This window comes from Scomber japonicus, chromosome 11 (genome assembly GCF_027409825.1).
Source record: "Scomber japonicus isolate fScoJap1 chromosome 11, fScoJap1.pri, whole genome shotgun sequence".
In the NCBI taxonomy this organism is placed as follows: domain Eukaryota; kingdom Metazoa; phylum Chordata; class Actinopteri; order Scombriformes; family Scombridae; genus Scomber; species Scomber japonicus.
In genome coordinates, this window is record NC_070588.1 from 2,374,778 (window position 1) to 2,400,044 (window position 25,267).

Below are 25,267 nucleotides of genomic sequence, written 5' to 3' on the forward strand. Positions count from 1 at the left end.
CCACAGCAGACCCTAACCCTAACCCACAGCAGACCCTAACCCTAACCCGCAGCAGACCCTAACCCTAACCCACAGCAGACCCTAACCCTAACCCACAGCAGACCCTAACCCTAACCCACAGCAGACCCTAACCCACAGCAGACCCTAACCCTAACCCGCAGCAGACCCTAACCCTAACCCACAGCAGACCCTAACCCTAACCCACAGCAGACCCTAACCCTAACCCACAGCAGACCCTAACCCACAGCAGACCCTAACCCTAACCCGCAGCAGACCCTAACCCTAACCCGCAGCAGACCTTAACCCTAACCCACAGCAGACCCTAACCCTAACCCACAGCAGACCCTAACCCGAACCCACAGCAGACCCTAACCCTAACCCACAGCAGACCCTAACCCTAACCCACAGCAGACCCTAACCCTAACTCACAGCAGACCCTAACCGTAACCCACAGCAGACCCTAACCCTAACCCACAGCAGACCCTAACCCTAACCCACAGCAGACCCTAACCCACAGCAGACCCAAACCCACAGCAGACCCTAACCCTAACCCACAGCAGATCCTAACCCTAACCCACAGCAGACCCTAACCCTAACCACAGCAGACCCTAACCCTAACCCACAGCAGACCTTAACCCTAACCCACAGTAGACCCTAACCCTAACCCACAGCAGACCCTAACCCACAGCAGACCCTAACCCTAACCCACAGCAGACCCTAACCCTAACCCACAGCAGACCCCTAACCCTAATCCACAGCAGACCCTAACCCTAACCCACAGCAGACCCTAACCCTAACCCACAGCAGACCCTAACCCTAACCCACAGCAGACCCTAACCCACAGCAGACCCTAACCCTAACCCACAGCAGACCCTAACCCACAGCAGACCCTAACCCACAGCAGACCAGTGAAAACTGTCAGTGCACTGTCTTACACGTCTGCATTTATAGCATTATGTCTAAATCTCTCTCTCTCTCTCACACACACACAAACACACACACACACACACACACACACACACACACACACACACACACACACACACACACACAGGTTGTCTTCAAATTTTTGAGTTTGAGTGTGTGTGTGTATGTATGTGAGTGTGTGTGTGTGTGTGTGTGTGTGTATGTATTTGAGTGTGTGTGTGTGTGTGTGAGAGAGAGAGAGCGATAAAGACAGACTTGCAAGTCAATATAAAGTATTTATTTGTATCCCCCCCCCCCCGCCACACACACACACACCCGCAATAATCACTTTGCATTTAGTATATAGAAAATAATTCTTTTTTTTTTCATTTTAAAAACAGGTTATATGTGAACAAACTGACATTTAAAGGGTTAAAATTCTGTAAATGAATATTTGATATTTATTATCAGGACTGATATTTGTTTAAAAATAATTAATTGAACGTAGAAAATAATGAATAATATTTCATTGATGTTTTTTACGCTGACATTTTTGTCCCTAATGAATTCAAAGGAACCTTTTTTAAGTGAGGCGTAAGGGTTCATCAATTCTTTCATTGAACAACAAAAACATGAATGTAGAGTAAAATCAATGTGTGCATGCATTACACTGGATTTACATTAAATCTGGTTAATTTAACCAAGATTAAGCTACAAGATGTTATTTTCTAACATTTAAGTTCCCTGTTATAGTCTAACAACCCTACGTGTGACTGAATAGAAATGATGATAAATAATGTTAAAATACAAATGTGTTAAAATGTGTTTCTTGATGACTTTCATTCACCTATAATTCAAGTTAATTGATATAACTATAAATATAGTTAATTTATAGTTATAAATAACAGATCACATGAAGACACATTCTGAATAAATGCAGAAAGTTCTTTATGCTTCTTTTGTTGATCAGACCGATAACTAACACAGGTTTTTAACTAGATGGTGAATCAGAAAATAAAAATATGGGAGTGATGAATTTGACTTGAATCTGTAATCTGCCTGTCCAGTTATGTTGTGATGGATCGGAACAACTTTGGATTCCAGTGAGGGTCGAGAAGCGAGGAAAGACCAAATAAGAAAGTTGAGATGTACAACATGAGTTTAGGGTCAGCAGACCTGACTGATATCAGATGATCTGACACTCTGAGGAGCAACAGGAAGAATGATTTGAACTGAGGCAGGAAGGTCATTGTCCAGCTGACTTGTTACTGAACTTTGAGTCAGCTTGTTTGTGATTATGAATCTAAAATGTTGATCTGTGAGTCTACATGGCTGCTGAGGCTCCTCAGAGCTCTTTGTTCTTTAACATTAGTCTATGCAGTTTTTACCTGTGGTCCAACCTGCTGAATGACTTCAGTTCACTAACTGGCTCTCATCATGTCTCCATTTCAACAGGATCAACTCCTTTTACAACCAGCACTGAAATAGACATCAAAACGTGTCCCTTTAAATTCTTTGGAAAAGTTTACCAGAAGTTGTTTGTAAGTAAGATGAATCTTCCTGTTTGAACAGCTCTCAGTCTTTGTCCTCACTGATCCTTTGTGTCTGGAACAATGCTTCACTTTTACTCTCAAACAAACGTACTTTGGATAAGTTCAGCTGTGTGTGCTCTGAGTGGAGACTGGTTGCTGGATGCTTTCTGTGTTCCTATGTCTGCATGTATTCTTGAATGTGTTTTTTAAAATGTTCTCAATCTCTTTTTCTTTGCGTGTCGATGTCTTGTGTTAAAAAAGGCATGATATAAAGTTTTACTTCTTTACTTACTGCTTGCAGCCTGCAGATATGTGACAAACATTGCTTTTAATGAGATAGTTCAGCAGAATGTTCTCTGTAGTAAAGTTTGTAGTAAACATTATTCATCAGCAGCTGTTAGGTTTTTATAACTCTTCTCAGTAGAGTTACAATGCAGAGCTTTACACAGCAGTTTTCTAATACTATCATTATTATGTGAAGCACAATGTTTTATTTCTTTCTTTTTTCACATAATGGTCTTAAATGTTTGAGGTGTGTGAAGTTGGTTTAGAGAACAGAGACAGTGACTCTATATCACTGCTCACGATGGAAAATATGCTGACACAACGTAAATCACTTTAATACGCTTTAATAAGCTTTAATATGCTTTAATATGCTTTAATACGCTTTAAGTGTGACGGTTTGTGTGCAGGGTAGACCCAAAAGGCAGGAGACCAGGGAGCAATTCAAACAGCGGTTTATTTGCAAAAACCAAAAACTCAAGGAGCCGCTGGCAGCGGTATAGGGGGGGTCGGGCAGGGCTTCCTCACGGGGGAAGAACGAACTCAAAACGGGCCACTTCAGGCGGTGGTGCAGGCAGTGGTAGCTGGAGGCAGGAGGCTGGCTGACCATGAGGCTCGGTGACTGAAAAATCTTCTGGCAGTGGTGTGGAGGTGAACCAGGCTTTTATGGAGGTGTGAGATGATTAGTGGATTGAACTCAGGTGTGCTCCTTGCTCTTCAGGAAGTAGGTCAGCCCCGCCCCCTGAGCCACCACCTGCCCTGCAGGAGACAGGAAGAGAAAAGAGAAAAACATAACCACAGCCAAAACAAAAGTAAAAACAGAACAAAACTGACCCCAGTCCATAACAGTACCCCCCCACTAAGGGACGACCCCTGGCGTCCTACCAGGCTTGTCAGGGAACCGGCGATAAAAGTCAGTCAACAGGCTGGGATCCAGAATCAGGGAGCGCGAAACCCAAGAGCGTTCCTCCGGGCCGTACCCCTCCCAGTCCACCAGAAACTGGTAGCCGCGGCCCCGCCTGCGAACATCCAGGATGCGGTTGACCGTGAACGCCGGGTGGCCGTCGATGAGACGAGGGGACTGTGAAACACAGGCTTTAACAGGGACACATGAAAAACAGGATGTACCTTGAGTGCCGCAGGGAGTTTTAGCCGGACAGCGTTTGGGTTGATGACGCGCTCAATGATATAGGGGCCGACGTATCTGGGCGCCATCTTTCGGGACTCTGTCTGGAGAGGAAGGTCCCTGGAGCAAAGCCAGACCTGCTGACCCACCTTGTACTCTGGGGCAGGGGTGCGGTGTTTATCAGCGATCCGCTGGTTTCGGGCCGCTGTCCGGACCAGAGCAGCCCGGGCCTCCCTCCAGACACGACGAGCACGACGGTAGTGGGCCTGGACTGAAGGGACAGTAACCTCTGTTTCCTGACTGGGGAATAAGGGAGGTTGAAAACCATTGGAGACCATGAAAGGAGACATACCCGTAGCTGAGCTGACCAGGGAGTTGTGGGCGTATTCCACCCATGGCAGGTTCGTGGACCAGGAGGCCGGGAGACGTGCCGCCACACACCGCAGCGATGATTCCAGGCTCTGATTTGCCCGCTCTGTCTGACCATTAGATTGGGGATGATATCCAGAAGTTAAGCTTGTTGTCAGCCCAAGGGCTCGGCAGAAACCCCTCCACACCTGAGAGGTGAACTGCGGACCCCTGTCCGAGACGATGTCCTGGGGGATACCATGTAGACGGAAAACATGCTGGACCAGGAGATCAGAGGTTTCCAATGCCGAGGGGAGCTTGGGAAGTGGAACAAAGTGAACAGACTTGGAGAAACGGTCAATGATGGTTAGAATAGTGGTATTACCTTTGGAGGGAGGGAGGCCGGTGACAAAATCCACAGCTATGTGTGACCAGGGGCGGTGTGGGATGGGTAAGGGTTGGAGGAGACCCGCTGGTGCACGGTGAGAGGCTTTATTTCTGGCGCAGATGGTACAGGCTGTGACAAACTCCCTTGTGTCGGTGGTCATGGTCGGCCACCAGAAACGCTGCTGGAGCAAGAAGAGGGTGCGGTGTATTCCGGGGTGACAGGCTACCTTGGATGCATGCCCCCACTGGAGCACAGGGCTTCTCTTAGACTGGGGAACATACAGTCGTCCAGGCGGACACCCATCTGGAACCATTTCCCCATGTTGAGCCTTTAGGACACTCTGTTCGATTTCCCACCTGGCTGCCCCGATCACACAGGACGATGGTAGGATGGTTTCCTCCAGACCCTCCTCTCCCTCCGGAGTGAACTGCCTAGAGAGGGCATCTGGCTTAGTGTTTCTCGAGCCTGGGCGGTAGGAGAGGGTGAAATCAAACCTTCCTAAGAAGAGGGCCCATCTGGCTTGGCGCGAGTTCAGTCGGCGAGCCGAACGGAGATAGGCCAGGTTTTTATGGTCAGTCCAGACGATGAACGGCTGGACCGTCCCCTCCAACCAGTGCCGCCACTCCTGAAGGGCCAAGACCACCGCAAGCAACTCTCGGTTCCCCACATCGTAGTTTCTCTCTGCTGGAGTTAGGCGTCTGGAGAAAAAAGCACATGGGTGAATTCTGTGGTCTGCAGGTGAGCGCTGGGAGAGGACAGCCCCGACCCCCGAATCTGAGGCGTCAACCTCCACTATGAATTGGAGGTCTGGATCAGGATGAATTAACACAGGGGCTGCAGTGAACTTAGTTTTCAGCTTCTCAAAAGCTGCCTGTGCCTCCGGTGACCAAACAAATGTCTTCTTGACGGAGGTTAACTGGGTGAGAGGGGCAGCAAGGCGACTGTAGTCACGAATAAATCGTCTATAGAAATTGGCAAAACCCAGAAACCTCTGTAGTTGTTTACGGGTGGCCGGGGCAGGCCACTGTTCCACTGCTCTGATTTTCTCAGGATCAGGTTTGAGCTGCCCCTTTTCGACTATGTGCCCCAAAAAGCTAATGGATGTGGTATGAAAGACGCACTTTTCTGCCTTTACATACAATTTATTCTCGAGCAATCTTTTCAATACCTGTGTTACATGGTCCACGTGCTCTTCATGACTGCGAGAAAAAATCAGAATATCGTCAATGTACACAAAAACAAACCTGTTCAGCATGTCCCTGAGCACGTCGTTAACCAAGGCCTGGAAAACAGCAGGAGCATTTGTTAAACCAAAAGGCATCACCAGATATTCAAAGTGTCCCAAGTGTGTGTTGAATGCTGTTTTCCATTCATCCCCCTCTTTAATTCTGACTAGGTGGTAAGCATTTCTCAAGTCCAACTTTGTAAAAATGACTGAGTCATGAAGTGGTGTGAAGGCCGAAACTAGCAGCGGAAGAGGGTACTTGTTTTTGACAGTGACAGCATTTAGACCAGTGTAATCGATGCAGGGCCGCAGAGTTTTGTCCTTTTTTTCAACAAAAAAGAAACCAGCGCCAACCGGGGAAGAGGAGGGACGAATGAGACCTGACGCTAATGAGTTATTGATGTATGTTTCCATGGTTTCCTTTTCAGGTTTGGAGATGTTGTATAGTCGTTGTGTGGGAAGAGATGAGCCAGGGAGCAGATCAATAGCGCAGTCATATGGTCGGTGTGGTGGAAGGGTGAGAGCTCGATCCTTACTGAATGCCTCCTTCAGCTCATGATATTCACAGGGAACATTAGCCAAGTCTATGTCTTCGGGAGGTACAGGCAAATCAGCAGAGGGTTTGGGGATGGCCGAAAAAAGACAGTGTCGGTGACAGTGATCACTCCAATTGCGAATCGAAGCTGTCACCCAGTCTATATGGGGGTTGTGGGTTTGTAGCCAGGGCAAACCAAGAACGATGGGGGTTAAAGGGGATGAAATGACAAATAGCTCTGCCTGCTCATGATGGTTACCTGACAGGGTGAGTTTAATAGGCTGGGTTTTGTGTGTGACGCTGTCAATGGGTTGGCCGTCAATTGCTAGGATTCGTTTGGGTCGGACTAGTTGATGAACTGGGAGAGTGTGTTCTCGGACTAAGTCAATATCTATGAAATTATCGTCAGCCCCAGAGTCAATTAACACGTCAACCGGGAGAGTATGTTGGGTCCAGTGTATCATACCTGGTAATCGGATGCGGTTAGTGGAGGAAGCCGTGGAGGTTCGGCTCACCAGCGTCCTCCTTCCTGCTGATGAGCCTGTCCTTTTGGCGCTTCGGGACACTGTGCTCGATAATGCCCCTTCTGGCCACAGTAGATACAGAGCCGGTTCATGAAGCGTCGCTGTCTCTCCTCTGGGGACAACTTAGCACGCCCCAACTGCATGGGTTCCTCCGCCGTGGAAGCCGGAGGGCCAGTGTCTGCTGTGGGACTGCTAGATGGTGAGGCAATGGTGGGAGGGAATATAGCCACTTGGGTGGCTGGAGCAGAGGCAAGGGACCGAGACCTCTGTCCCTGGAACTTTTCTCTTCGTCTCTCTCTAATCCTATTATCTAACCTAATGGTTAAGTGTATCAAGGCCTCTAAGCTATCAGGCTCATCTCTGGTGGCCAACTCATCTTTTAACTCCTCTGACAAGCCCTTGAGGAATATCCCCTGCAGGGCGGTGTCATTCCACCCACTTTCAGCAGCTAAAATGCGAAACTCGAGTGCATACTGTGAAGCTGACTGTGTGCCCTGTCTCAACCTAAGCATTTGGCCTACTGCCTCCTTCCCTTTAACAGGATGGTCAAACACTTTTTTCATTTCCTGGGTGAACACATCATACTCCTGGGTGAGTTCTGGGGAGTGAGTAGAGATGGCTAGAGCCCAGGCTGAGGCTTGGTCGGACAGGAGGCTCATGATAAAGGCTATTTTTGACTGATCGGTGGCATAAGTGCCTGGTTGTTGTTGAAAAACTAGTGAACACTGATGCAGAAACTGAGAAGTCCCTAAGTGACCGGGATACCTGGCAGGTGTGGGGATGTAGGGTTCCCGGGGCGCCAGCATGGGTGCTGCTGCGGGTTCTGGAGCTGGAGCAGGTGGAGGAGGAGGGGGGATGGCATGAGCGAGAGCAGCTAGTTGGCCTGTGATGGCATCAATCCTCCCTCCAAGATCCGTAATGCCCGCAGCTAATTGCTGCAGGTTGTCCATAACTTGCCGGAGAGTGGAGTCATGCTTGCTCACCAGCTTGAGGTGGTCCGTCTCCGCCGGGTCCATTTTGGCCAGAAGATTCTGTGACCGTTTGTGTGCAGGGTAGACCCAAAAGGCAGGAGACCAGGGAGCAATTCAAACAGCGGTTTATTTGCAAAAACCAAAAATTCAAGGAGCCGCTGGCAGCGGTATAGGGGGGTCGGGCAGGGCTTCCTCACGGGGGAAGAACGAACTCAAAACGGGCCACTTCAGGCGGTGGTGCAGGCAGTGGTAGCTGGAGGCAGGAGGCTGGCTGACCATGAGGCTCGGTGACTGAAAAATTTTCTGGCAGTGGTGTGGAGGTGAACCAGGCTTTTATGGAGGTGTGAGATGATTAGTGGATTGAACTCAGGTGTGCTCCTTGCTCTTCAGGAAGTAGGTCAGCCCCGCCCCCTGAGCCACCACCTGCCCTGCAGGAGACAGGAAGAGAAAAGAGAAAAACATAACCACAGCCAAAACAAAAGTAAAAACAGAACAAAACTGACCCCAGTCCATAACATTAAGACAAAACTGCCAGCGAGTAGGTTAGGTTCACACAGTCAGTTACCATGGTAACTGAAACAGGACCCTCACTAGAATAGTTTCAGCTCAACAACACAAACATCCAGAGAGAGAAAGAAGAACAGATCACATTCACCTTCACCAGCGTTACTCATTTATTTGTTGTGTATCTCTGATGTTAACAGGTCGACACCTCCGGAAACAAAGTCTCAATTTGTTTCAAAGGCAAACGCGACACAAGTGACAACGACTGTCTTCTGGTGGATCAAGGTGCAGGAATCAACAAGGGTAGCTGGTTCATTCAAAAAAATACCTATGCTCCAGGATCATTTGTTCATAAAGCACTGCCACAACTCACAGGGACATCAACATGCTACGCAGGCATTCAATTCAACAAGGACTCTACTGTCTATGTGAGCATTGTTCAGATTCATCATCGTCCATCTGAATATCTCTGATATCAAATCAATAAAGTCTTTTCTAAAAGATTTAGGATTTTATTTATTAATTATATCTGTTTCTCCTTTTCATGTTTACAGCTTTACTTTGGCTTCACAACATTTGGTGAACAAGGAGTTGTTCGTAATTATATGACTACAGGCTATCCACTCGCTACTCTGGTAAGTATATGCACCTACACACACACACACACACACACACACACACACACACACATATACATACACACACACACACAGACACACACACACACACACACACACACACACACACACACACACATACATGCACCCAAACAAACACACACACACACACACAAACAAACACATGCACACACACACACACACACACACACACACACACACAAACACACAAACAAACACACACACACACACACACACACATGCACACAAACAAACACACGCATACACACGAACAAACACACACACACACATGCACACACACACACACACGCCTCATGTGTTGTGCCTCTGTCCTGTCAGTGTGGTGTAACCTCTGTGCTATCAGTGTGGTGTAACCTCTGTGCTGTCAGTGTGGTGTAACCTCTGTGCTGTCAGTGTGGTGTAACCAGGGCCGGCCCAAGACTCCATGGGGCCCTAAGCAAAATTTGATTTTGGGGCCCTCTATTACTGCCAATAATAATGATTATTGATCATTCACACACCTACTATAAATGTATTCTACTTATTCTACTCCGTCATTACGAATACACTTGTAAAACTAAACGTGAAAACTTTTTGTTGTAGTTAGATTGTAATCAACAGTGATTAATGCAATGGAACCAGACACCAGATTTGCAAACTTACAGAAAAATCTTTCAATTAATATTTGGCAAAGTCAGCAACTCCCCTAACTGGCCACACACAGAATCAATACATAAAACCTCAAAGAGCAGCCCGGCATGTTTTACCCATCTATGGTTTTTAATCTGAAATGGTAGCAAATTCAGCTACAAGAGCAGCCTGGGGTTGATTAACACTTAATATTAAAGTGATATAGTACTACGTGGGATACTGAATGTCATCTAGGTCAATTAAAAGTAACAAAATAAACAAACAATCATTTACTGTAAACACAATCTGCTTTATTATTATTATTTAAATAAACTGCAACACCAAATATACAAAAACAGACAGTATTAAATAAAATAAAAATACAACAACAAATACTTAAATAATGATGAAAATCAACAGGCACCTAAAACAAGGTAACACAAATGGTTGATAAATAAAATATTAAGTTGAATTAGTTCTGAAAACTATGTAAAAATGTGCAAAATCTTTGGTAAAAATAGGGAGGGAAATACAAAACACACTCCTGTAATTTAAACATTTGACTTTTATATGTAAAAAACACAGCATTGAATAAAATAAACAAAGAAATATCAATCCTGCTGTCCCTCAGTTGCCAGTTTTATGGACTTTTTTGAAAATAATTTGCAGCAAAAGCAATAGACCGCATCTTTACTTTTTGAATATGTGAGCCAGCTCCGCTTGACTTTTTCCCCCTTTACTAGGTGTCTGTATGTGTAATGATGGTGGAAGCTTCGGCCATCGTGTCTCTTCGGGAATGTGAATGTGTCCTTTATAGGCAGTGGCCCTCTTAATACCTGTTCAGTCCTTTCTGAGTCCGACAGGAAAGAGGGACACTCAGCTGGGTCCACTGGCGGAGCTGCTGATCCCTGCTGCAAACTGGATGCTGAAGAAGACACATCAATCTCAATGACCAAAGATGAAGGACCTATAGGGAAATTAAAATAATATTTTTGGACAAAATTATTAATCTCAGAATATTCTGCAGTACACTGAGCAATTATAAAGGCTGTTTTGTTGTTAACTTACCAGGTACAGCTGAGGTTGCAGAGAGGACAGTGGGTACAGTGGATGTAGCAGAGGATAGAGATGGACCTGAGATGAAAAACATGTCCCTTGTCATATGATTATTATATTATATTATATTATTACATCTTAATGAGATAATTTGACTAGCAATTAAATATATATGGTGACAGTTTTTCAATTACCTGATACATCAGCCTGGGCTGCTCCTGAGGAGGTGGATTGCCCCTGGGCTGAGTCACTGCCTCCTCCAAAATACTTTAACAGTGCTCCTGGGGATGTTTCATATAACGTATGAGCATAACAGGGAGTTGATGTAAAAGGAAAATATTTATTTACTCACATAAATTACTGTGCTCTGCAGCAAACAATTGCAAACAACGTACCTCAAACTATAAGTTAACTAAATTAATTCATTAATGCAAAACCATATTGCTAGCAAACGTCACCGCGTTTGTAATTAACGTTAGTGATTAAACATTTGCTATCAAACGTTATGAGAAACGTTGTTTTGATGCCAAAAAGCGACCCAGAATAATATAGGCCTATATACACTGAGAATTAACTTTTCATTTTGAACTAATGTTAGCTAGCAAATTTGCTATTATAGGCTAACGTATTTGAAACAAGATGTCAACAATAACTAGGGACTTTCCTAATTTCAGGGAACTTTTCAAAATCTCCTTGACACCAAATGTTACATTACCGAGACATACCTTTATCTTGTCGTTTTTTCTCCTCTTCATCTTTCTTCCTTTTTTTCTTTTTTGACCCTGAGGGGTAAGTCCTTTATTGCGACATCCTTCACCTGCTCCTAGCTCCTAGATGCTGAGTGCGCAACGCACGGTTGGGTGCACTGCACACGTTACTAGCGGAGGTCAAATTTCAAGCAGTGAGGCAGTAGGAAACTACACTCTGCTTGATATCATGTTAACAGACTCTGTTAACATGATGTTGTTGTTGTTTTTTGTTTTTGTTTTGTACAAGAACGTACATTTGATAATATATGAATCATCATCACATGGGAAAAAAATAATTAATTGCTTTTTTATTTTTTAAATTAGTTGCTCTTGGGGGCCCCCTAGTGGTCACGGGGCCCTAAGCAGCTGCTTAGTTCGCTTATGCCTTGGGCCGGCCCTGGGTGTAACCTCTGTGCTGTCAGTGTGTAACCTCTGTGCTGTTGCTCCTCTGCAGAACGTTGAAGTTCAGGTTGGTGGTAAGAAAGTGACGACGTGGGAGATTAAGGAGAGAAAGAAGAATGTCTACAAGGACGCGAGCGCCTGCAGACACTCAGGTTAGCAGAGAAGTGATTATTAAAGGACCAGTTCACTCAAATCACAAAGTAGCTGAACTGACTATTTAAACAGGCTTTCAGGGACCCTCAGGGATCCTCAGGGACCCTCAGGGGTCCTCAGGGATCCTCAGGGATCCTCAGGGATCCTCAGGGACCCTCAGGGGTCCTCAGGGATCCTCAGGGACCCTCAGGGGTCATCAGGGGTCATCAGGGTCCCTCAGGGGTCCTCAGGGATCCTCAGGGACCCTCAGGGATCATCAGGGACCCTTTGAGGCTGAATGATGACATTTGAAAGTTTACATGTGATTCAGTGATCTGTGTGTTTGTGTTTCAGGTGATGTTGTTCTACCAGTGAATAAGGGAGGATGTGACTCAGATGGCTCCTCTGTAACGTGCAGTGCCTCAGCAGAGGTCAAAACTACTCCTTGTGGCTCTGGGAAGAAATGCGAGGGCGAGGGCCTGTAAATATATTTTTATTTATATTTCTAAGAGAATGCAGTTTTCTGTTCTGTCATCATTTTGTTCTGTGTCATTCAGCTGTGATTTTAGACCATTTTTAGGGTTCAAGTACCCCTAAATTTGATCTCAGCACCCCTAAAAATAAATAAATGATCATTGTGATTTTTTAATGGTTTTATTAACAGCTTTAATGTACTTTGGATAGTTCTGTCATTAACATTGTGTTTCCCTCAGGGTTTGTTAACTATCTCAGGGTCCTCTCTGTAGAAACCTGTCATTGTTTATTCTGAACCATCATTATTATTATTATTATATTAATCATTATTATTATTATCATTATTATTATTATTATTATTATTATTATTATACACTGTAGTGGAACACTCTACTACGTATGAATACTTGTTGTAATTTACGTTATGCAGTGAAATGAGTAGTTTAGCAGGGGTCCCTCTAAAGGTCTGATCCTAGAATGGCCCCTGGTGTCATTGCTCAGAGTCAGTGAGCAGTCTCATACATCAGCAACATCTTTCCATGTCACTGTTAGTTCATCACTTTGCTTTGATGTTACTTCCTGGAGAGTTTCCACTTCCTCAGTCATTTCCAGATGTTTCCTCATGCTGATGATGCTACTTGCCCCCCCACCTCTGTCAGGTGTGTGGCGCTGCCTCCGAAAGCTGCCGTGTGCACCGTGACCGGCTCCACTGTCATCGATGTCGACGGTAAGGCTGCCTCCATCCCGGATCGCTGTGCGTACACTCTGATGTCAGAAACAGGCGTCAAGCTGCAGGCCGTCTTCCAGGACCGCCGTCGTACAGATGTTAGCTTTTTGGATCATGTGATCCTGCATCTGGATGGGCCAGATGTTAAGATTCACCTGGAACAAGGTGGGAGGGTTACGGTGAGTTACCTTCAGACACAGGTTCACTTCCTGCTGTTGAAATTATTCTATTTTTGTGCTGCCATGTTCCAAATGTGCCAAAAGCAATCATCAGTTCATGTTTGGTGTTTAGTCTGAATCCCTCAAACCAAAACAAGTTGATAAAGGAGGCATCCCCAACATATCATTGATTTCATTTCCTCCCAGTGTAACACCATGGTATACACACACTGAGTTCATTTCCTCCCAGTGTAACACCATGGTATACACACACTGAGTTCATTTCCTCCCAGTGTAACACCATGGTATACACACACTGTGTTAATGTTCTGAGGTCATCATGTCTTCACTGTGCTCCAGTTTCCTGCTCACAGCCGTAGTACATTTGAACCTTTACATACTGTTCATATTCTGACCCTTCACAGTTTCCTCTCATTAGTCTCTATACCAAACTTCTGAACCACAAATCTATTTTTTATTCATAAATACGTCATCAGTCATTGATAAACACATGATGAAGCTTACAGAAAGACTGTATACTTTAGGTTTTACACTATTTGTTAAAAACATTCACAAGTAGACTATATTATTATCATAATTATAATAATGATTATTATTATTATCATCATCACATGAGCCCCTCTGTCACACATGTTTTACTGCAGTGCTGAGACATTAACTTGTCTCTTTTTGTATTTTCACATGTAAGAAGCATAAAATGTGCAGTAAGTGGACAGATGCAGAGTAATTGCAGAGGATCATATCAATGGTTGGAAAGCTGTCTGTTTATTCCTGTTGAGAATGTTTTGGGGCGGCTGTGGGCAGGAGGTAGAGCGGTCGTCCTTCAATTGGAAGATTGGTGGTTCGATTCCCGGCTCCTCCAGTCCACATGTCGATGTGTCCTTGAGCAAGACACTTAACCCCCTTGCTCCCGTTGCTGTGCCAACGGTGTGTGAATGTGAATGAATGGTTAGATCCCTCTGATGAGCAGTTTGGCACCCTGTGTGGTAGCTCCTGCCATCAGTGTATGAATGTGTGTGAAAGGGTGAATGACTTGTCATGTAAAGCGCTTTGAGTGGTTGCACAGACTAGAAAGGCGCTATATAAGTACAGTCTATTTATTTATATATATTTATATTTATTTGGCCTAAATGAAGCTGTTGTTAGTCAAGTCAACGTATCAGCTAAGCTAACCTCTGCTAGGTGGGCAGGGACCCTGTGATGCTGCGTTTTAAGAGTCTGTGCTTCAATAACTTTGTACTCAATGCTTGAAGAAGTCCTCAGATCCTTTACTTCATTAAAAGTAGAAATACCACAATGTCAACATGCTCCATTACAATCAAAAGCCCTGCATTTAAAATCCTACTTCAGTAAAGGTACAGAAGTATTAGCAGGTAAAGTCATTTACTTAAAGTATGAAAAGTAGAAGTTCTTGTTTTGCAGAAAATCAGGCTGTGAATATGTTAAATACATGTTCTGCAATATACCTTTGAATTTACTTTCAAAAACTTTTCTCTCGTCTTTTTATTTCTTTGTGAAATATTGGAGTTTTACGTCGTTGAGTTTTATGTATTGAAGCAAAGTTTAGAGTAACTAACAACTCACAGACATCTGAAACATGACAAGGAACCACAACTACACACTGACTTCATGTGAAGTTTAGAAATGCTGCTTTAATATTAAACTCTGCAACGCAATTTACAGACTCATCTTACTTCATGTAAAATGTTCATCTGAAAAGTGACTAAAGCTACCAGATGATTGTAGTGGAGTATAAAGTACAATATTTCTCTCTGAATTGTAAAGGAGTACAACTGCAAAGTAGCATTGATTTCAAATACTTGAGTAAAGTACAAGTATCTCTAAATGAACCTAAGTACAGTACTGCAGTAAATGTACTTAGTTTCTTTTGATTGCTGCTTGTACCAAACTGTAAATACTGTAGTAATAAAACTGGGAGCAACAGTAATATTCTGTTCAATGTGTTTGTCTTGTTAGGTTTTAAACTATTTGATTAGTTTGTGTTATAGATGACAGAGAAATACACAAACACTGTAAAAGCTGACAGAAACATGTTGATGGGTCACATGCTCCTCTGCAGTTTGACTACATACTGTTAAACATGAAAAGCTGAAATATTGTTTCTGATAACAGCCACATTTATCTCATGCTGAGAGTAAATGGAAGTCAGTCAGATAAATGCAGAGCAGTCAAAAGTATCAGATGTCTCTCTGATATATGGAGGAGAAGTAGAAAGGTCCAAACTGGAAAAAGTGGAGCACAGAAGCAGAAGATGACTGAAGCATTGAGTGAGTTTGTCATGTGTGATCGTGTGTTTTTCTCCACTTTGTTCCTCTGCTGTGATGCAGCTGAAGGGCAAAGAGTTGACCCTCAGCAGCACACCTGTGACGCATCACGATGTGGAGCTCACTAAGGACCAAACTGGGGTCACCGCCAAGCTGTTGAAGTCCAAATACGGCACCTCTGTCTTCTTTGATGGCTACACCGCACAGATCTACACGAAAGGTAGAGACAAACACATCCTACATGGATGAAAGAGGGTGGCTCTGTGTGAGAATAATAAACAACTATCATACAAATGTCATTTTTCAAACTGAGGTCTTCCGTTGCTTTACGCTGCTGATGCTGATTAATGAACAACACATCATTTGACTGTATGTTGCAGTAAACACATTCAGCATGGCACCAACTTACACTACCTATGTTGTACACGCTGCTGGTGGCTGGGGGGGCTTAAGGCTGTGATCAGCTGATTGTAGTGAAAAAACAAATATCTCCAACAAATATGAGTTCTTAATGAAAACGTGTTCTTGACAGAGGGAATAAAAGCAGCTCTCAAAGATCTCCAAAGTAGAGTGGAAACAGCAAATCTGGAATGAGCCTAAACTTAGAAATGACATGAACATAAAAACAGAATCTGACATTATAGTTAACAGTCTGAGGTGTTCATGTGTTTCTTGTCATTTGTTGAGGTTGAATTTCATTTAGTTGGATCGGCCCATGTACCGCACACTACTGACTTCATTATCTGGAAAATTCACTGAAAGGATCCTGATTTGTTTCAGTTGCATTTTAAGACATGTTTGTTTTGGTGTGCTGCTAATGTTAGCATATCTGTCATCTGACTCATATTCTCTCCTCAAACTGTCCAGTACCAAGTGGAACCACCATGCCGGGTCTATGTGGCAAGTCCAGTCGGACTCTGAGTGACGTGAAGGTCTCTGAGTTAAGCTCTGACAGGTAAGACCTGGTCACTGACTGCTGCCTCATCACTGGGCTGCATGTATACTAGTAGTGCTGGTGTGTTTATATGAAGGACTGAGGCCTGGGAAACACTTCTGACTTCTGCTGTTTGTCTCCCCCTAGCTGTGACAAAGTGACCAAGGAGACTGATGGCAATAAGTTTGAATGCACGGAGATGACTAAACGGTGAGCAGAGACACACCTGAACTGATGCAGTGCTAAGGCTTTCATTATCAACGTCCACATGAATATTAAAGTCACCTACTATAATTACTTTATCAGTACTGAGGACTAAGTTTGATGAAAACTCTGAGAAGTCAGATATATATTGGGCGTACGGGCCAGGAGACGGTACACTATAACAAATAAAAGTGGCTGTAAAGTTTTCCAGGTTGGGTGAGAAGGACTAATAAAACTTTCACATGAGTTCAACTGAAGCTTCTGTTTAGGGTTGATTATTAGGCCGGGAGGAGTGGATTCATTTAGACTCACATATGCTTCATGACACAGCCAAGTTTCAGTCAGACAGAAAAAAATCAATATGATATTTGATATTAGATCATTTATTAATATAGGTTTAGATGATAGTCCACATTTAATTCTCCTTGATCTTTCTGTCTCCCATGACAGGTGTGATCTCCTGAAGAAGGCTCCCTTCGACTCCTGCCACAGCTCCATCAAGCCTGATCCCTACATCAAAGCCTGCACCGACACTCTGTGCAAATACCCGGCGGTGGACGGTCTCAAGTGCCAGTTCCTGCAGGCCTACGTCAAAGCCTGCAGCCTGCTCGACAAGAAAGTGGAGAACTGGAGGACATCGACCAGCTGCTGTAAGACTGTCCTTCACTGTCATTTACATGGAGTCAGTATGTGAACAGCTGTTATTCCTGTTTATCTCACTGACTGACTCTAGTAAGTATTGATCTGTGTTTGATCTTTCAGCCTCTGACAAGGCCTTCTGTCAGGACACGTTCTGCAGTGCTCATGAGTTCTGTGCTGAGGATGCCAGCGGTGGAACCAGCTGCCTCTGTCGATCCAGTTTTGCCTCCAAATACAGAAAGGCAAACACTTTTGGTAAGAAGATTGAACAGGGAGACCTGTCTCACATGTGAAATGACACAATATGGCATTAAATGTAACAGTTTACATGTGAAAACATGAATTCATTTCATGAGCTGGAAACACCATCTGACATACTGTCACATTAAGTGAGAATTCTCTGTTGAGATTAGAGACACTTTTACTTTACACATTGGATCAATTATGAATCAAAAACGTATTGATTAGTAAAGTATGAATCTTAGTGCTACACATATGTGTGTTTCATTGACCTCGTCTGTCCTGCTGTTCAGGCGAGCCGACCGTCTGCGATAAAAACTCTGCCTCAGTCAGTCTGGCTGGTTGTCTCATGGAGGAAAAGAACATCGACTACTCTGTCTTACACCTCAACGACAAGACCTGCAAAGGTCAGCGGGACGAAAAGACCCACATGGTGACCTTCGACTTCAAGAGCGACACCTGTGGGACAGTGCTCACGGTGGGCATCTCTTCTCTAATAACTGACTCTCAGTCAGATCCCTTCTGCCTCTCAGCTGAGCTTCTCCTCACACTTGTGTTAGTGATCCATGTGTGGCAGCAGTAACACTGTCTGTATCCCTTTGACCCTGCAGGCCGAAGAAAAACAACTTAAGTTCAAGAACTCCATCGTTGCTCAGGACAGCTCTGGCTCCAAGATCACTCGCCATGATGAAGTGAAAATCGACCTCTCCTGCTTCTACACCAAAACGAAAGAGGAAACCATGTCCTTCAAAATCAAATCCAGGTGAGTGTTCAACAGGTTTGATCCTGAATCACCAGCTGACAATAACAGTTAATTATTTATTCTCACATTTTAATGAATGACTCATCATTTATAAGTTGAACAGAGAAGTAAAAACGAGCGGTCACAAGTGCAGATTCTGACCGGTCGTGTGTGTGCCGGTTGAAACAGAATTCTTTTATTTCAAATGTCTGATTCAAATGTGCACAAAGCAGAATTAGAAGTGAATTTGTGCTGAAAAAGGATCTATGCATCAGTGATACTCATTGTTTAAAGAAAAGGTCAGAACCAGTCACAAGCAGACAAGCATGCCTGAAAAAGCCTTAAATGATCCATAATATACACTCACAGCCCTGACTCTGAACTATCTGAACTGAAACTCAGAGATTTCCCACATTTGAAAGACGAGTCGTTTCAAGAAACTTAAAGTTCCAATATACATTCAGCCTCACTAGATGTCACGCCAGCATCAGCATCAAAACATGTTATTTAAAGTTGGGAAAAAAGGAATATTGTGAACGGACAGCTCACAAAGTTCAGATCAAACTATCAAACTAGGCGGTGCTGATCAAGTACGGATCAAGATTCTGTTGTTTACCATTTCTCACCTCAAATGTTTGCAGAAACATATTTTAGTGAAATGTTTAGCTGTAATTACAGAAAGTTTGTAACCCATGTTGAAAACGACTGCAGGGGACTCACATGCACTAACATGCACACTCACATGACACATGCTGGCCATTAATAAGTAAAAATAAGTAAAATAAAAATGTGTGTGCTAATAATGTAAAATACAGGAAGCTTTACAGAAACACTGTGATTAAATAATGATCAAATTAAATAATTATAAATATGAATAAAATATATTACCAACAACATAAAACAGTATTGTAAGTATTTTTTATATATATGATATTAGTATTGATTTTTTTTTTAAAGAATCGATACCAAATGAGTAGCTTGTATGGAAGTATGGATCCTGCAGTATGGATCCGCCCACCCCTAACACACAGAGGTAGTGTGACTTCATTCACTGCTCAGGTCGCCATGACTCCACTACATCTTCACACAGCAAACACTTGCTGACGTCTAGTCGGGCTGAATGTCGTATTTTGGACCTTTTAAAATGGAGTTATGAAATGCTGAGTCATGAATGTTTGGGATCAAATTCAACAGTTTTCCATTTTAACATGACTTGATCCATTCCCTCATGTTCATAGGGACAGTTTAAGTGACTCACAGCTGTAAAATAAAGATTCATGTTTGCTGCTGAATGTAAATGTAAAGTGCTGCAACTGAATTTAAGATGTGCAGGTCGAGTTTTACTCGACTGGACTTGTTGGAGGCTTTAGCTGAAGTGTGTTTACTTTAGTTTATTAGGATTCTCATTAACTGCAGTTACACAATACATAATGCATAACAATACATAACATTACGATATTGTGTGTGTGTGTGTGTGTGTGTGTGTGTGTGTGTGTGTGTGTGTTGCAGCTCTGTGACCCAGACGATTGTATCTGGAGCTTGGGAATACACTCTGACCATGAAGGCCTACACCGACGCCAGCCGCACACAAGCTGTGTCATCCAGCACTGAAATCCTGCTGGACCAGACCGTCTGGGTGGAGCTGAAGACGGCCGGGCTGGATGACAAACTGGTCGCTGTGGTGACCGACTCCTGCTGGGCGACCAACGACAAATCACCCACTGCGGAGCTGAAATACGACCTGATCAAGAACGGGTGAGAGACACAGAGGTGGAAGCCAGTGTGCTGCTTTGGCATTTCTCAGTCAGTTCGAAATGAAGAAGAAGCAGGGACTCTTTAAGAAACCTGCTTTTTGATTCCACTTACTGAGCCCTGAAAGCAAAGTCTGGTCCTACTACATTTCCCTCCACTCTGATGATGACCTAACATAAACACTTTAAAATTACTGGTAAATAAAAAAATAAGCCGTTTCCATGGTTACCATGCACATAGGAGGAGGAACACTGAAGAAGTTTACTTATATTCATGAGTAGATGAGTATATGTAGGTCCAAGTGTGTTTGTATATACGTGAATGTCTTTGGTTATGTGTCAAATCTATAACCTTTTTAAATTGTGCTTTTAATGTGCAAACATTGAATAATATGAACCAGTATGAATAAGCAGTGAGTTCAGACTGAGTCACAGACCAGATGTTCAGGGGCATCTGTGATTCTTTGGATACTGATGCAGCTCCTGATGTTTGGTGTGTTTTCTTGGTTCTGAGCAGCTGTCCCGACTCTGCTGACAAGACGGTGAAAGTGGAGAGCAACGGAAAGGGAACGTCCACCTACTTCTCCTTCAACATGTTCCAGTTCTCTGGGAAGTCTGGTGACGTCTACCTGCACTGCAAACTCAACCTGTGTGTGAAGAAGGGCAACACCTGCGCCAAGGTACGCCCGCTTCCACAGACACATGCAGAACAGCTGCAGTCTGAACACACGCCAACTAATACATGTTCTCATGATGGGTCGATCACATTTCAGATGATTACTACTGTTTGATTTCTATGGTCACATATCCCAGTAGCTACATTTTAATTGTATCCAGCTAAAGTATTTGTATTTTCATGAATATTTCCTATATGTTATATATATGTTTTCTGTATGAAGCTTCAGACCACTAATATTATTGCAAAACGGAAATCTAAATCTTCATCTGTGTCTTTGTCTTGAACTTTGTCTCAGAGCTGCGATGGCGGTAAGAGAAGACGCAGATCTGCCAGGAACAGATATGTGGATGAAAACCCAGCCTTCATCACCATGGCCTGGACTAATTAGGTAAAAGCTAACTTTTAACATGTTGATTCATGTCATTGCGCTGCAGTTTGGGATACATGACATCATACAGCTGGAACCGCTAACTAATGCTAGTTTGTTTCTGTTGTCTTCTCAGGTTGTTTCCATGGTAACTCGGACGGACCTACAGGCTTCGACCTTCGGCGTGATTCCAGATTTTTGCTTTATCCTCCTGAAAAGATTTGCTCAGTTGTTGTTGCTGTGATAACCAAACACTGCTGATCCCTCTCCAGCTCTGATTGAGTCCAGTTTAGAGTTTAGAGTTGATTGAGTCGGGCTGGGAGCAGGAAACAATCTGATCAACTGTGTGAATGAAGCCATGCAGCTCCTATCAGATCTGAGCATGTGCACGTGCATCATTTGTTAATTTGTTAATAACCAACCTGAGTAAATCTTTGAAGGAACGTCTCTAAGCAGAACATGTTGCTGTGTCGTCCTCAGTGATTCACACTTTATAAAGACCAACCAGGCGGCACCGTCACAACAGTTGATCTGAGTCAGGTTCATGTGTTCATATCACACAGAGTGCACCTCCTTCATCCAGCAGCTGAGTCAGGTTCATGTGTTCATATCACACAGAGTGCACCTCCTTCATCCAGCAGCTGAGTCAGGTTCATGTGTTCATATCACACAGAGTGCACCTCCTTCATCCAGCAGCTGAGTCAGGTTCATGTGTTCATATCACACAGAGTGCACCTCCTTCATCCAGCAGCTCAGACACTGATCTGTGATTATTCAGACCCAAAACATCAGAGCAACTTTTCTGCAGTTAACCTTTTTTTTATTATTATTATGTACTTTCTGTAATGGTGAAGGTAAAACATATTATAATCAAATGATTAATCAGTAGTATCAACACTCCTAATCACCATCTTCATATATTATGACAGGTTACTGTTAACAATGAAGTGCTGTTTCAGAGAATCATCAGAGTGCTGAGCAGCTTGTTGTACTGCAACCAAACACCTGATGGCAGCAGTGATGAGCCAGGAACTGAGATCAGAGCTCTGAGAGTCAAACCACTTTAATACCAAGAATATCAATTTACTCTCAAATAACAAAAAACAGCTGATGATTGATACAAAGCTCAGCTCAACTCAGAGATGCAGACGTAGATGAAGGATTTACAGTGACCGAAGGGAGTGTTGTCTTTCTTGTGTGAACTAGTCAGTGATTAATGAAGGCTTTTAAAGGGTTTAATTCAATACACTTTACTGTCCATTCATTGTGGTTTCTGTATAAAACTAACATAAACTGTCTGGTGGAGTTTTTCTTTTTGAACCACCATAAAAGGTGCCTCATCCAAAACCTGAAAAACTCAAAGTTAAAAGCAGTTGACGTGGAAGAGTGCAGTGGATCCAAAGTTCACGGAGACATTGTGCTCTGACGTGTCAGCTAAGTTTTTCAGAGACGTTGAAGACATTTATTCCATCCTGTCTGCACTGGTTAGATACAGAGACAGTCAAATGCAGACCACAGTATAACCTTCTTCCTTTCTATCTCTTTTTGATATATTTAATCTGTTTTTGTGAACAGCAGCCTGGAGGCCGTCGTCAGCTTGTGCCTTTAATACAATATCAGATCATGCTCAGATGTAGACATCAGTTCAGTCTCATTCATGTTCATCCTGAGAGAAAGTCCATCAACATGTTAATTATCAGTAGATTGAAGTGAAATGTTAACTGTGACTTCAACTGAACCAAACCTGTGGCCTTAATGACACTGAGACATGTGCTGGTGCTGTTTCATCTTTACTATATTTGTGTGTAAGCATCAAAGACCAAAAAAATAAATGAATAAAGGGGATGTGGGTAAAACATCAACATCAGTTTGTGTGTTTTTATTGATTTGTGAGTGTAGTCTTCACTGTGTGCTGTCTATCATCTTCATTTTACTTTTCTATCACTGGACTCATGTTTGATGAGTGCAGCTCAAAGCGGTTTCTCTCTAAGGAAACTTCATTTATATAGCACCTTTTATACAGATAGGACCGATCACTCTTAGTGTCAAGGAGAGATTTTCCATTTTTATGGCCCTGCTAGAGGATCTCAAGCAGCAGTAAGGTTTATACAGCGGGAGACCTTTAAAAGTAACTAATTACATTACAAAGTTAGTGCCATTAAAAAGTAACTAGTTATATTCCAGCATTACCTTGTGAGAACAGTAACTGGTTAGAGTACTTTAGTGTTGCTTTGTGATTCCTCATGGAGTTTTAGTCCAGACATCCTTTAAATATAATGACTGTCCCATCATCACACAGCCAAGTCTGGCCCATAATCTGTAAATCTTTACACTACTATCAGGAATGACAGACACAATGTCCCATTTACAGTCTTTATAGGACTACACATACAAGTTATAAACTCCATCCAGGCTTTTAAACACATCTATCACTGCAACAGATCAACACACACTACTTACATGTTACTGTAATGTTCTTACTTCCTCCCACTAATTCTAAATAATGGGAATATTTACACCAAGTGAATGCTGTCCCTTCTGAGCTGCCGTACAGGTGTGCACTGATATAACCGGAGCACGTAGCCGGCTGTCTGCCTGCCAAAAAAGGAATAGGGAGAATTTGTGGCATATTTTCTTTTCTTGTGGTAAAAAGGTAGCTACAGGAATAGTTGGTTTAAATAATAACAGATTACCTTTTTGAAAACATAACTAAACAACTGAGTATTTAAACTGTGGAGCTAACGCGTTAGGTTACCCCCAATGCTGCTGACAGGTAACCAGCGAGGACTGGTGTGATTGTATGGATTTAAATTACTGCCAAAACTCCACAAACACACAAAACATGTTTTATTCACACCCAATGATTCACAAACAAACTCAGTGTGGTTTTCAAAACATCATTCACAAACTAATGCATTTTGTTTTGCAAATAAGAAACTACCTATCAAACAAATGTATGACAGTACAAATGTACTATGTTTCAGAAAAAAATAGCATATTTCTTCAAGTAAAAAAAAACAAACTAAAATCTTTAAAGTACAACAAAAAAAATCTTTCATGTACAACTTAATTCTACAACTCCGGAACTGTCATGTGACTTTTGGCAGTAATATTCCGCCTTGCTGATCCATACACAAATGCACTGAGAGCCACACACAAATGTCCTGTAATTCGCACTCCACACCATCAGGTGGTGCTGTTGAGAGTCAATTTAAGGCCGTCAGGATGCCCACCGCCCCCTCCCCCAACAATAGGACCGACCAGGATTCATTCATTTCAACTGGCCACCTTTGACTCTAGTCCAGCTTTTATTATTCTTCTACTTTAATTTATTAAAATATATAAATATAATATTAAATTCATGATTTAATATTTTTTAAGTATTTTCTCTTGCATTCATTGGTCTCCAGTTTTTTGTCACAGACACGATTCCTACTCACAAACGCAAGTTTTGGGGGATTCAATTAAGACAATGAGCAGCCAACAGGTGAGTTTGTGGTCGTTGCTGGTGAAAAATTAAATGCCCAGAAATGTCTTTCGTGGGTAGGATGATAAATATGTAGTTTATGGTACCGCAGGAGCTAATCCAGTTTACACCGATTAGGCTAACTTAACTTTTTATTCTGTTTCTAACTTAACGAAATGAAACTATGGCAACATACAACGTTAGTAACTTGATACATCTTGGTCTTTTGAAGTGAGGACGACCTCAGTCCACACGCATTTGTTTTACCACCATTTGAGGAGTCGCCCTGCTTTCGCTGCTTCACATTGAAAGGTTTGAGAGGATTTTATTCTGAAAGGTTTATAGGAAGTGTAACGCGGTAATTTGCGCAAACTTTTTTAGCATTCACATGAAATCAGGTAAAGACGTGGAGATATTTAGCGCTAATTTGTTCACGTATCAGTTATAAATAGTACAGGAGGTTAAAGTATAAGCAGAAACAGCCACAGTGGGGTGTTACATGCTGCAAACAAACCGGCTTTGTGCGCCGCGATCTGCACTTTACCTCCAACAGGTGAACTATCGTATATCAATGCTTTTACATGCCGTGCTGTCTGGTGAAAAACACTAACATCAGCAATTTTATTGTGAAC

The 25,267-nt window shown here is 43.0% G+C and overlaps 1 protein-coding gene across 1 annotated transcript; it reads left to right on the forward strand.

Moving 5' to 3' along the window:
* The first annotated feature begins 11,499 nt into the window (after positions 1-11,499).
* LOC128368299 (alpha-tectorin-like) lies at positions 11,500-21,190 on the forward strand. Its single transcript, XM_053329090.1, has 15 exons — positions 11,500-11,520; positions 11,869-11,968; positions 12,060-12,191; positions 12,303-12,429; positions 13,082-13,328; positions 15,677-15,833; positions 16,481-16,568; positions 16,695-16,757; positions 17,202-17,401; positions 17,514-17,645; positions 17,924-18,108; positions 18,242-18,393; positions 19,882-20,127; positions 20,641-20,803; positions 21,098-21,190. Exons 1-15 carry the CDS (start codon positions 11,500-11,502, stop codon positions 21,188-21,190), a joined length of 2,106 nt encoding a protein of 701 aa, XP_053185065.1.
* Positions 21,191-25,267: the final 4,077 nt, after the last annotated feature.